The following is a 13,596-nucleotide window of genomic DNA, read 5'->3' on the forward strand; positions in this document are numbered from 1 at the left end:
TGTCATTTCAACATTTCATTGGAATGAGGGGCTCATAAAATTAGCTTTCCTGGTTGATTGATTTTAAGAGATCTGAAGGGAAATAGTTTTATTAACAAAAAAAAGTGCAGTTTTTGAATTTTTATAAATTTCTGTGGCCCTTTAGAGATGTTGGAAAAAGCTTAAATGTGTCAGTTTGTCACTTTTTTAATTGGATAGAATTGAAACTTTTTTTTGCCAATTCCTTGCTTGTTTTCTTAATATTGCCCCCGCTTAGCATCACAGTCATTATCTGAAAACCTTTTGATGTGTTTATAAAACATTAAGAATCATCACACTTGTCAGTCTGTTGTTTATATATGAGAAAGCCAAATCAGAATCATTTTTCTTATCAAAATAAGGTGTTGGGTTTGCACTTGATGTATGTGACAATGCCAACCTCAGCAAACCGTGACATTTTATTTTTTAAATGTTTAAAATAGGAGTTTCAGGTAATCTGTAGAAAAAGATGAGGATTTCACTGGACTTTTCTTCCTAGAGTATGTCTGGAGGAATATACTGAGTAGTTGCTTATGTTAGTAGTGTATCAGGTTTTTAGAAAATTCTCTCTTTTAGATGTAGAATCTTGCTAGTCACTGGTTTCTAGAATTTCTTGAACTAGAATGGGCCGCAGAATGCTTTCAATATGATAGAGTCAAAGGCCGTGAGGATGTATAACCTTTGCCCTATTGAGGGCTGCCAGCAACTCTACCCTATTCTAGCAATTTTCTCATGGAATTTTATTGCTCTTGATATTCAAGCAAAAGCTCTTTTAATTTAAGCCCGTTTTTCATATACGAAGTCATTCATAGTGATGGAGACACACTGAGCAGCATCCTTCTTAGAAGTCTCTCAAACCTCTCTCCTCACTGTCACTGCCACTATCTTCATTCAGATTCTGATTGTCTCACCTAGACTGCAACTCTGGCTTTCTAAGATCTCTGCTACTTTTGCCTCTGCACTTCAGAATGCTGCCAAATTCATACTCTTAAAATGTATGCGTCCCTTGTCTTTGTAATGTTGTGTAGCAGCGGTCCCCAGCCTTTTTGGCACCAGGGACCTGTGAATTCTCCTATGAGAATCAAATGCCTGATGATCCAGGGAGGAGCTGAGGTGGTGATGCTGGTGCTGGGGAGCGGCTGCAAATACAGAAGAAGCTTCACTCACCCGTCCACTGCTCACCTCCTGTGCATCCCGGTTCCTAACAAGCTACAGACCGGACCGGCACCCATCCATGGCCCAGGGGTTGGGGACCCCTGTCTTATAGGATAGTGTCAAAGCTTGTCAGTTTCATCATCTGGACTCGTACGTTAGAAAGTATGTTCTGCTGAGAATGGCGTTAAATCCTAAAACATCCATGGCTTAAACAAGAAAGAATTTTATTTCTATCTCATAAAAAGAGACTAGAGGCAGGCAGGCCAGGGCCTGTAGGACAGTCCCAGTCTTCAGCTTATTCCGTTGTGCTGCTTTGCTCAGTAGAAAGCACCCTTGTCCTGTGGCCTCGGGACCAAGACGAGTACCTGAGGTCCAGCTGTATCACATCCGCATTCTAGCCAGCAAGAAGGAAGGAAGAGGAAAGGTCTGTCTTTTCTCCTTTGAGGACACTTCCTAGAAGTCATGACACTTTAACCTGAATCTTATTGGCTAAAACTTAGACATATAGGCCATGCTTAGTTGCAAGAAGGCTGAGGAATGTAATTTTTAAACTAGCATACCCAGCTAAGTATTGGAGTCCTTGTCACTAGGAGAGGAGAGAATAATTGGGGGGTAACTGCGGTCTGCCGCAGGACGCATCCCCCTCTCTGCCAGCCTTGTTCCCCTCCGCTCCCAGGCCCTCCCACCCATGCCTGCGTCCTTACTGTTGGTAGCCACACGTCAGGCCCTTTCACAGCCCTGGGCCTTTGCATGCGTGCTGGCCTTTGCCTGGAATGCGCTTTAACTTCCTTATCTCTCTTCAAGTCATCTGAACATCCTTCACGCCCCAAGTTACTTCCTCAGCGAAGTTTTCTTCCGCAGCAGTGACAGTGATGGCGCATTAGTTCTTATTTGAGCACGTGGCGGTAGAAGAGCTTCACACACTTAGTAGTTGAACAGACTTTGGTTTGAATCTCTTCTCTGCAGCGTGGGCTTAAAAGAATTAATATGAAAGTTCAAAACACAGAAATTATATTTAAAGCCACAGCGCAGATCTCTCTTTTTGAGCTCCAGACCTTCGTGTGGAGCTGTTCCCAACTTTATCACAGGTGGGGTTCACAGGTGGCCTCTCACACAGAACCACCTCTGAGACAGAATTCTTGATTTTTACCTCCTTCTCTAGTCCTTCCTGCCAGGAATGATGTCTCCTCTGTCAGCCTAGCTGCAGATGCTGGAAAGTTGGAAATAATCTTTTACTTCTCATATCTAATAATCTTAAACTCTCATATTTATCGCCCCCAAGTTCTGTTGGTTCAACTCTAAAGTACGTTTTAAACTGGCCTTGTAATTCCATCTCCGGTGCCTGCCTCTGAGCGCTGTCCGCTCATGTCGGGCCTACTGCGGTAGCCCTTGACTGGTGTGAGCCTGCTCTGATCTCACCTCGGGCAGTGTCGCTTTTTTGCACAAAATTCTTAGCCAGCTCCCGTTGTATTTAGGTTTAAGTTCAGGACTCTTAAGTCCTAGAAGGCCCCACCAGCCTTGACTCGCGTCTCCCTTTCATTCCCATCTCTCGTCCTGCCCGTTCTTGCTCGGCGTGCTCTAGCTACGTGGCCGTCTTTCTGTTCCCAGATCGTGCCAAGAACTTCCACCTCTGCCCCTCTCCTCGTGCCATTCGCCACCCTTTTGTCCCCTTCTTCACTTCTACACACACCATCGCATGTCTCAGCTAAATGTCACTTCCACACAGGGCCTTTCCTGACCCCTTAAACTAGATCACATGTCCTCTCTTCTTCCTAAGGGACAGTTCTTTCCTTCCTAGCCTTCATCACAATTTATAACAGTGTGTTTATTGAGCGATTGTTTTTTGAATTAATGTATATGTTCCATAAGGGCTGGGACCATATTTCTTTTATTCACCACTGAATCCTCAATGCCCGGTGCTCAAGAAATACACATTGGAATAAATGAATAATGAACTGATCTTGTAATTAAACAATGTGGTGGATTTTCTCACTGAAATGGCAAGTTGGCTCTTCGGTGTGGTGAGCTGTAGTTGTGGGGAACCTATTAAGGTGATTCACCTTTCTAAGCTGGCGTCGTGTTCCTTCACGTTTATCAGACGTATCTGTGATGCTTACCCGCAGGGCTGTAAACTCAGTTTAATTTATTAGTTGAACTCCAGAATACATCTTTGTTTGAATGAAGCCTGATTTCTGCCAGGATGTCCTCATGAACACAGAGCCTGAAAAGGTCATGCTCAGGTGTGATATCCGAACATCGTGATGGAACCCACTGCCGCAGCTTGCCCGCTTTCTTTGGATACAGCCTGGCATAACCTTTGGAACTGAAGACTTGCCTGTTGCTGGGTTAGAATTTAAAGTAGCAGTCACAAGATGGAACCGTCAGTGACCATCACAGAAAGCTGTGTGCCAAGGGTTTGGGCTGCCTGGGGAAAACCCTTACTCGCCTGTACTGAGTGCTGGCGCTTGAGATCGAAAACTCAGATGTCAAGTGTCTAGGTATGATGTACTTGTCCATGGTGATTCCAGCCTCCTAATCTTTCCTGAATTACCTTGTTCTGCAGAACACATCGGCAAGATATGTTACGGAACAGATCAACAACTTGTGTGGTTGTTTCTCCCTAAAAGTATGAGAGATTTTGTTCTCGAAGCATCCAATGATTTTGGAGTCCTGAACTGTGGTCTAAAGTAAAGATGAACTTGGAGGATGTCCTCTTTTACTGAGAGACAGGGTGATCAACAATGGGAAAGTTTCCTGCCTCCAGTGGGCCCTCTGGTAGGTTTATCTCAGCATAGATGGAGAAGCAAGCCGTCGATCATTCTGCAGCGTCAGTAGGTCACACCATGTCAGTGTTCTCAGGGGACACCCAGAACAGAGACCGCTGGCTTTACACTGAGCCTTCACTAAGAGGCAGCTGGTCCTGAAAGGATTTATTTATATTTATTTATTTATTTTGGCCTTGGTAATATCTAAATGATAAGTACAAGTTTCTCTTAGTTTCTTGGAGTGGGTCCCATGTGAAATGGTTGTGACCCCTAGAATCCAGAAACTCCAGTGTAGTTGGCTAAGCATATTTTGTGGTGTGGGACACATGAAAATACAAAATGTTAAGTGTTCAAAAGTGTGTATGTAATTTGCCGCTTTCGTTCGTGAGTGGTTTTACTACTTCTGGTACAGAGCCCGACTCTCTCTTTATTGGGGAGATGTGGTTTTAGCTTCTTGGGTGAATGTGCATTTTATAAGGTTTAAAGAAAGGAAATTAAACCTTAAAAGACTTTAAGTATCTTACTCTTTATACAATTTCACCAAGAAAAGCCAGGAAAATCAGGGTTGGCATTTTGATTTATTTATTTAATAAATATGATCTATTTTCTACCATTTTGTTACAGCTGATACAAAAATATTTTTAAAAGTTAACATTTATTTTCATTTTGTTTTATTTCAGCAGATGTGCATAATAAATTAACCTATCTCTATTCTCCATTGTGGGCTGGGGCAGTATTTAACATCTAGTTGTTTTGGCATTTTGACACATGGGCAATTTAGTTTAATTCGGCATGGTTTGATGCTGTCCACATGTATGATGCTTATTATATGAATAACGTGACATAGGTAAAATGTGGCCGGCTGAGTGTGAGCATTCATACAAGTTGGCGATGTGTTTGACCTTAGCCAAGTCACCTGACCACCGAGGTCCTGGTTCCCATTTGCACAAAATGAGTGGTTGGGTAATTGGTATCCAGGAATCCTTGTAGCTTTGAATTTAAAAGTCCCATGAGTCTGTATGCCTAGCAGATACATGTCTGACTGATTGCTCCTCTTCTCTCTTTCCCTTTCTCTTTTTAATTTAGGAAAAGAGGATGCTGGTGCATCAGGTACAAAAGACGAGAGCACCTCTGTGGCACAGGACACAAGAGCTTTACCAGAGAAGTCGCTGCAAAGATCAGCAAAGGTCACTTCATTCAGATTTTCTCCATTTATTCAAATGGCTGCCACCCGACTACCTGTCAAAGGTCTCACGTGATTCCCTTAGGACTGTAGTTGGTCATTTACTCAGGAAAGTCAGTGGAAACAGGGTATCATGAAAAGTGACTCTTTTTATAACTTCAAATGTCTACGCGTGTATTTATTTGCTTGTCTTTGCATGAAGGCATTTTCTTTCTGTGTGGGTACATTTGTTGAAGTTCTGCATTATCTTCTGCTTAAACCACAGTCGTAATGTAATATTTATGATTCCCAGTTTGGGTTATGTAAAGTGGAGTGAGAATTTTGGTACGGGTAAAGCAATATGAATGTACACTTCTAGATTTGTATAGGTTTTTGCTCTAATATATATTTTTTTATTGTTATCATGCCTTTATCTAATTCAAAAGTAAGCCTTTAAGAAGTCTTTAGTTTTTCCAAAGTATTTAATTTAGCGATCATAGACACAAAAACAGTTGCTTTTGTATCCTGTTTTTGTTGTTTTGCATAATCCAATTTTATCTTTTAATTATATATGCTAGTAGCATATTCAGACACGGGATCAAACACAGCTGGCCCTAGCTCGTGGTGGAAGCCGTGTGCGCGGGGGAGAAGGAGGTGATGTGACTCCACGGGCCGCCTCTCCCCAAGGTGTCGGTGGCAGCATGTTGAGCCGGGGAACGCAGCGTTCCCACCCACCGTAGCGAGTTGGGCAGGAGAATATCTCCTGCATGGTGACAGAAGGAATTTCTAAATTACATTGATATATGGTACCCCCAATTGCCCATCCAGTTATCTAGATCGTTATTGTAATAAGCATTTGGAATGCTAACCCCATGCCAGGCACCCCGCTAGGTGTGGGGACTGTAATGAGGGGAGCGCTGTGGGCTAGATCTGGCTCCAAACGTGTTTCGTTCGACTCGTGCAGTATTTAAAAATTTTGACTTGGTAGCTGACATTAAAAAAAAAAAATGGGAGCGTTCACCTAAAAAAAATTAGATTTCTGGCTTCTCCTGACAAAACAAAACATCTGGCAACACTAGGCCACATTCTTAAATGACTTGAGTCAGAGCTGAGCGGAGGCGACCCTCCGTAGATGGCATTTGTGTTCTGTAATTTGTTGTGTCCCCCCGCCCCCCGCATCTACCCTCTCTTTGGCTGTTTTTTTTGTTTGTTTGTTTTTTTTGTTTTTGATAATTTCTTAGTGGATTCAAACTAAAATTACAAGGCAAAACAGCACTTTTATGTGAAACTTATGCTGTGGGAAAGTCAGTTATATGACAACTAACATGAATCAGAAGTAACATTGAGCTGCTTTATACACTTGATGTTGTCAAATATTAAAACGAGGACTTCTGGTTCAGACAAGATGGCGTAGACTCACATCTCCTTGCTCTTCCCCACTGAGTACATGTATAAACCCTGGAAAATAACAAGAGACAACTGAAGGCAAATTTTGAAAGGTAAAAAGACATCAACCTAGTTAGGGAACAATGTAGTCGCAGGGGACTTCACAGTGCCACCCTCCTCCCCCCAACAGAAATATGGATTCCTTAGTCACAGAGCTTCACTGAGAGGCACTTCACTTGTACTTGGTAAAACCGCCGGACCCGGCTAATTGATCAAACAGTATCTTTTTTTTTTTTTAGGCGAGGCAAGCCTTGGTTGACCTCACAGATTGCAAGGACCTTGTCAACTTACAATCCATTATTTTTTTGTTTTTTATGCCTACAGCACCTGGTCTTCCTAGGTGGTCTCCCATCCAAGTACTAACTAGGCCCAACCCTGCTTAGCTTCAGAGATTAATCGGGATCGGGCTTGTTCAGGGTAGCATGGCCATAGACGGCCAAACAGTATCCTGCTGACTGTTCCCAGCTGCTACCCAGCCCTGCGGATAAACAGCACTGACTATGTTTTTGGTGTTTGCAGGTGGTTTACATCGTGGAGAAAAAGCATTCCCGAGCAGCAGCTGGCTTCCTCAAACTCCTGGCTGATAAGAACAGTGAGCTGTTTAAGAAATATGCCCTGTTTTCTCCCTCGGACCACCGAGTGCCTAGAATATACGTGCCTCTCAAGGACTGCCCTCAGGACTTTGTGACCCGGCCTAAGGATTACGCCGACACACTGTTCGTCTGCCGCATCGTGGACTGGAAGGAGGACAGCAATTTTGCGCTGGGGTAGGTGATCTCTGGGATGGAAAAGCACAGATCCAGGCAGAGTTGGTTTAGGTGGCTTTTAGGTAAACTTTTTTTTTTGGTATATTTTAATTATTCTTCATTAAGCATGGGGAAAAATAATAAAGCATGGATACTTGACATATTTTGGTCTGGTTTCTTAAGAAATTGCCCCTAGCTACTACCTCAACGGGTCACCTATAGGTTCCTTGAATTGTCAGGCAATCAACTTTTGGTTTGTTTTTGTTTTTGACATAAAATATAAGCACATTCTGAGCCTCTACTTTTTCTCTGTGATGTTATGAATCCCGTTTGTATTTGTGAACTGCAAAGAATTCATCACATCAAACAGTCAAGACACTAGTGTTAAAATATGTAAAATCCCAGGCATATTCAAGGGACCCCAGTCTCCCATGCTTTAAATATGAATATGAAGATTTGTTTGAATGATGTGATGTTTTGGTACTGATCTTCAGAGGTTTCACTTTTGGCATTAAAAGCTAAATTCCCGTGCTGTAAGCAGGGAAAGGGTACCATGTTTTTACAGAAGCTGTCAGAAGCCAATCTAAGTTAAATGTTGGTTATGTCGTCACAAGGCATCTTGCATAGCCACTTTATTTTGATCTGAAGAAACAGCTGGACATAGCTGCTCGATCAAATGCAGTGCCTGTTTTCTTAGAATTGGTATTCATTTTGAAAGAAAAGCAATATTGTTTCAGCTAAATCTTTAACTCTATCATCGATGGTGTCTGATTTATGCTTCACAGAAATGAAAATAAAGGCATATACGCTAGAAAAGAGTTTGTTCTGACACTTCGAGTACAGTTCGGCAACTTGCTTGTTGGTCGTCTGACTTGTGCAGGACGGACCCTCCTGGGAACGCTCTGTGCTTCTGAGTGCCAACACTGAATGGGTGGCCACAGTGTGCGCTTTTATCAGGCTTATTCTCTACTTAGCCTCTTATGCCGGTGAAGCAAGCCCGATCAGATCTGCATGCCATACGTAGTGCAACTTAGGAAACACCGCTGTGCCACTCTTCCAGTGACATATAAATCACACGAGATCAGTGCGATTTATATGCTCTCAGAGCCAGTCAGGAGCAGTTGCGCTTTCTTTTTTGCTCTCAAGTGGCGTGACTGCAATGTCATCATTTTCAAGCCTAATTCATTATCCAAAAGTGACGTCAACCCCTTGAGCCCTAAATTGGCCTCCTCAGAGGCTTGCCAGTTTCTCACCAGCAGCTCAAAAGGCCTGGTAATGGCTGAGCCACCTGGCCTGGGCGGGTCGCGCCCACTACATTCCGCTCGGCAGTGAAAAGGGAAGACTTTCACACTGCAGCGGGAAATCCGGCCTCGTCTTTTATCTGCCTTTCTGCCGTGTCCCATTGTGTGCACTTGAGCGGACCGCTTCCGTAGTCTTCAAGTGTAAGGGCGTCGTCAGGAAGCCTTCGGGCGTGGGCTTCTCTTGTGGCTCGAATGGCCTTCCTCGTTTACAGCTGAGCATTATTACTTCATCAGAACTCTCTTCTTGTGGGCAAAGGACAATAATAATTAAAATGGAGTCTGGCCTTTGAAGCAGCAAGGACATTTGCTGAATCTAAAGAAAGAATATTTAAAAATAACAATCATATATTAATCTTGTATTTTCAAAGTAAAAATATTTGAATATTCTCATACTCGGATGGAAAACTACTAACCTTTTCTCTACCTTCTTACTGTAAAGACATTCAAATGACCTTTTATGGTTATATGCCTTTTAAAATCTTTGTGAAAAAGAGAAAATTTATCTCAAGAAATAAAACGTGGCAATTTTCATAATGAAGTTCTCGGATGACGTCTCCCTCACGCGGGGTGTGGGCTGCAGCTGTCGAGCGCGTTGGTGGCCGCCTTGCCATTTGGTTCTGGCTCTCAGTTACTGATCTTCAGAAACTGAGGTCACTGTTTCCCAATCAGAACATGCTGTGCCGGGGCTGCCTGGGTTTCGTCTCTCTTTGCCAGGTTTTGACCAGGAGCGGGAAGGTATAGTATTTGCTACGGTGTGAATGTGTGTGCTTAGCTTCCGCAGAGGCTGTGCCTAAAACTGAGTTTAGCCAAAGAGGCTTTCTTCCCTGCCGCTCCACTCTACCCTGGAAAGTGTCAACCTTCATCTGTTTATATAATTGCTACTAATTATTCAAGTCCAAAGTCATTTACTTCTGTAGTTAAATTCAGTTCACGAGACAGCTGTTGATCAGCTATATGTAAGTCGCTGTGCTATATTATGTGAGAGATAGAAAGGTAAACATGCTATAGTTTCTTTATTCAAAGAAATTATAGCCTAATGTAGACTTGTGCATAAATGTCATGGGATTAATTTGATTCCAAGAAATGGAATCCTACTCGAGCTGATTTAAATAAAAGAAGTGATTCATATAAGAAGCCAGTGGTTCTCCTAAAATCCAGGGCCAGAAGTATAGGTGGGTCTCAAGAGGGACTCGAAACCAACAAGGTGACAAAGGAATCACAGTCTCTCTCACCACGCGGACCAGTCCAGTCACCACGTGGCATCTTTTCATTACCCCTTTCTGCACACGAGCTGTATTCTTCTCTCTACACAGTAGCCACCTGCTTGCTCAGTAGCATCCATGCTGGCCCCAAAATGGCCCTAAGAGTCCTCTGGTCACATACCGAAGTCTAGATCACAATACAGAATTTCTAGGGTAGAAAATCTTATTGGTCTAGCTTGAGACTGTTATTTGCCCTGGTCAGTAGTTTGAACCAGAGGTTGGGGTCCAAGGTCCCACAATCTGCTGCCCAATTAGCAGGGACCGCGGGACTCCAGTCCCTGTGAAGAAGTGTGGATAAAGCAGACGGATTGAATGGCGTGTCTCTGGTCTCCAACTGTAGCACGGAACAGAATGTCGTAAGTTCTTCCAGAGGATCCACATAGTTTTCTGGAAGTTGAGAGGAGGCACAGGAAGGGGGAAATCCAAGACCGTTTCTTGGAAAATGGAAGCCTCTTAGCTAAAAGACCACTCTGCCTGAGAGTCCAGAGTGGACGGGGAGGGACACGATGGAAGCGAGCAGTCACAGTCGGCTGCTGCAGCACGAGGAGCTGGGGAGGACCTGACGTAAAGCAGCTGCAGCGAAGGAAGCAACAGGAATGAAAAGATCCAGGGGAGATGAAGAAGGTAAAGTCTCCCAGGCATGGCGACCGGCTAGAAATGGGGCATGGAGCAGGACAGAATCTTGGATGAACTCTCAGGCTGCTGACTTGGGTGACCGGGTGGGCGATGATGGCATTTAACCGAGAGCAGCCTCAGCTCCTGCCATCCCCTTCGCTTATGCCTCATTGCTCGCCGTCTCCCAAGCTGTGTTTGTTCAGAGCTCCGCACTTTGCACACTACGCTTCCTTGCCCAGCAGTGGCTTTCTCCTCTCCCCAGAGTTTGTTTAATAAAATGCTGAACTTTTAAACTTAACTCAGTTGTCCACTCGAAAAATGTTCCCTCGCTCTGAGTCCTTCTCCCTGGGCGCTCCCGTAGTTTCTTGTAATACCGTTATTGTAGCTCTTATCGGTTTCTATTGTAATTGCTTCTCCGAGTTATTTGCTTGGCCACGAGCTCCTTTAGGGTTAGGGTACTCGGAGACTGTCTGCTGGCTGGTCAGCTGGGTAGACGAGAATGGTTTGACAACCCCAAGGTCTAGAAACATAGTGCACCATAAATCAAGCTAGAAAACACAGGAAAAGGTGTTTGGAACAGAAAATGATGAGAACCAAGGTTCTGATTTCAAAGTCAACACTTGGTAACATACGTCCAGTATATAAACTCAGGGGAAGAACCCCAAATTTAGAATCTTTTTAACAAAAAGATTAAATAGAATGTACACATTAATAGACTGATTTCAATAACCTCGGAAGGGACCTTAAGGTGCCCATCGGTCTTGGTGCCTCCTCTGGTGGAAGCATTGCTTCTCTGGCACCCCCACTGGCACTTTGGTGCCTCCAGTTAGGGGAACCCCAAGATTATTACAGTACTGGAAACCTCCATTTGTCACAAAGTCCTTTTTCATCTTGTTCTTGGAATTGTCATGTCGATCTCAGTCGAGCCTCGTTCACCTCTGTACCTCACTCCTACCATGTTTTCATGAACCTCATTCCTGCAACGTTATCAAAAATGTAAAGGAACGCCGTTCTTGGGGAACCCAGGCTGGCTTTTGGGGATCGCTGCTTTCTGTTATACACCACAGTGTGTTTCGTACTTTTAATATTTAGTGCTGGACTCGTGTCCAGGATATTTGAAAAGCCACATTGACTTCCTCACTGGAATGATTTGTAATTATATAATCAGATTTACAGTTTTAAGAGCTTCCCAACCCTCTTAAATCATCGTTCCCTTTAGAAACTCTCGCAGTGGAATTCATGCCTATATTTTCTCAGACCTTTGTGAAATCTACAATCCCAGGCTTCCCTTCCAGGATGTCATGAGCCTGGAGATATCACGGTCACTTTCTCCTAGATTTGTCATGCTTTTTTTCTTCTTGAATATTCAAGGATAAATCTTGGGAAAAAAAAAAAAAGGAAAAATTTTACGGCAGCTACTGTGAGGAACATAATAGTGTTTCTTGGCAACACTGCAGACTAACTGGAGATGTACGATGTGAATTGACCTAGAGTAAATTGACAATTTATGCTACTTTCTCTAGCAAACTTTGGTAGGTTTAAGGGATGGGGAGGAGGGAAAATGAATAGCTCAGTGCACATATAGCAGGGTTGAGAAATTTTTGTTGAACTAGGCTTACTGGGAGGCTGTTGAGATGAGAAACAGTGCGTTGCAGGAATGCTCCTTTTAATGAAGGTGAAGGAGAGCAGGCTCCATTGGAGGGAGAGAGAGACGGGGCGAGGCGAATGGGGAGGAAGGGAAGTTCCGACTGGCGATGCGTGTGGTGGAGGAGGATGTGTCTGGTGGAGGGCAGGGGTCTATTCTGGTATCTTCTCTCCCAGCTTTGTACCCGTGAGGTGTCAGCTGTTAGACAGTCATAAATATTTGCTGACTGGCCGGAAGCAAATGCTTTTACTATTCCATTCAGTTTTGGTAGATACTGGATTTCTTATGAGGTAGATACGAATTGGGAGGTGGTCACTAAATTCTATAAAATTGCATTTAGTAGGAAATGAAAGAGTAACCAGTTTGGTAGAAATAACAAACAGGAAAAATTAGTTTGTTTCATTGAGGCATAGCCTACAAGATGAGCGAATTGAAAAACAGCTCCATCCAATCTTTCTCCCTGTGCCAAAAAAAAAAAAAAAGAATATGTCACCTTTTCAAGAGTATGTTTCTTACCTGAAGACTCTTCTGAGGAAGAGGCTGAGTTATGTGACCCTATGAACTTGAATTACCAATCTTAGACTTCCTAAGTCCTTTCCAGGGAGGATGGCTCCAGCTGGCTGACAGACAAAAAGCAAATCAGGCTGAGGAGGGGGCTCTTTTTTTGTGACTGTTGGGCTCCACCTGGTGGCCTATGAAGATCAGCTTTGGAAAAGCTACATCTTCAACATAGAGAGCATCCTGGTCCAAGCAGAGCAAAAGTAAAGTGTGGAGGAGGATGGGCCTAAACCGGGCTTCGGTTACCAAATTGTTCTTTTCCTCGCCCTGTGTGCGATCCTTGACATGTCTTTCATGGGTGTCAGCTTCATCCACAGTTTCTAGTGCACCTTCTGAACATATTAAAGTATCAGAGAATTTTACAGTCATCAGCTTCTCTTACATCCTTAGATGCTTTCAGCCTCCTTTCTTCTCCGTTCACATCAACATGAAGCTCTTCACGCTCAAGCTTCAGGACCTTTCGTAAGATCGTTCGGTATTGGTGAGCCTGGCGTCTTTTCCACATTCCATAATCCGTTTCCATTGATCCCTCATTATCCCTCTTCCTTCCTTGCTGCCTTTTGCTGTGTCATAAATACTGAGCCAGAAAAGGGAAAAATGGCATGTTCTCTCTTCCCGATTATAGAAAATAATACATAAAATATACAGCCAAAGACATTGTATTTGCCACCCTTTGTTTTCATTGTGTGTCGTTATTGAAGTCTGGGCCCGAGGGTAGCGGATGTTGGACTGCTGGCCACTCGCAGGTTCTCAGGGGTCTGACACCATTGTATCTGTTGGCGTGAAATTTTCAACATGGACCAGTACACATGAGAGTGTTTACTTAAGAGCGATAATGATAGTGACGATCACTACGAGGACATAAGACTGTCTTGCCTAGTTTTAAGGCTAAAACTTTATAGGAATTCGTGGTTGAGAAAGAA

The 13,596-nt window shown here is 43.5% G+C and overlaps 1 protein-coding gene and 1 pseudogene across 5 annotated transcripts in view; one reads left to right on the forward strand and one right to left on the reverse strand.

The window, feature by feature from the left end:
• Nucleotides 1-13,596, forward strand: part of DIS3L2 (DIS3 like 3'-5' exoribonuclease 2) — a 296,670-nt gene that overhangs the window by 112,046 nt on the left and 171,028 nt on the right. For all 5 annotated transcript variants that reach the window (XR_002777885.1, XM_011383718.2, XM_023525183.1 and 2 more), the window contains exons 7-8: nt 5,025-5,125; nt 7,066-7,313. Coding sequence is in view for 4 of the 5 variants with exons in the window: in XM_011383718.2 (XP_011382020.1) it covers nt 5,025-5,125; nt 7,066-7,313 (349 nt within the window). In the remaining variant the exon portion in view is untranslated. The remainder of the gene's footprint in view (nt 1-5,024; nt 5,126-7,065; nt 7,314-13,596) is intronic.
• On the reverse strand, nt 6,862-6,980 carry LOC111733215 (annotated as a pseudogene).

Source organism: Pteropus vampyrus, unplaced genomic scaffold (genome assembly GCF_000151845.1).
Source record: "Pteropus vampyrus isolate Shadow unplaced genomic scaffold, Pvam_2.0 Scaffold539, whole genome shotgun sequence".
Lineage (NCBI taxonomy): Eukaryota > Metazoa > Chordata > Mammalia > Chiroptera > Pteropodidae > Pteropus > Pteropus vampyrus.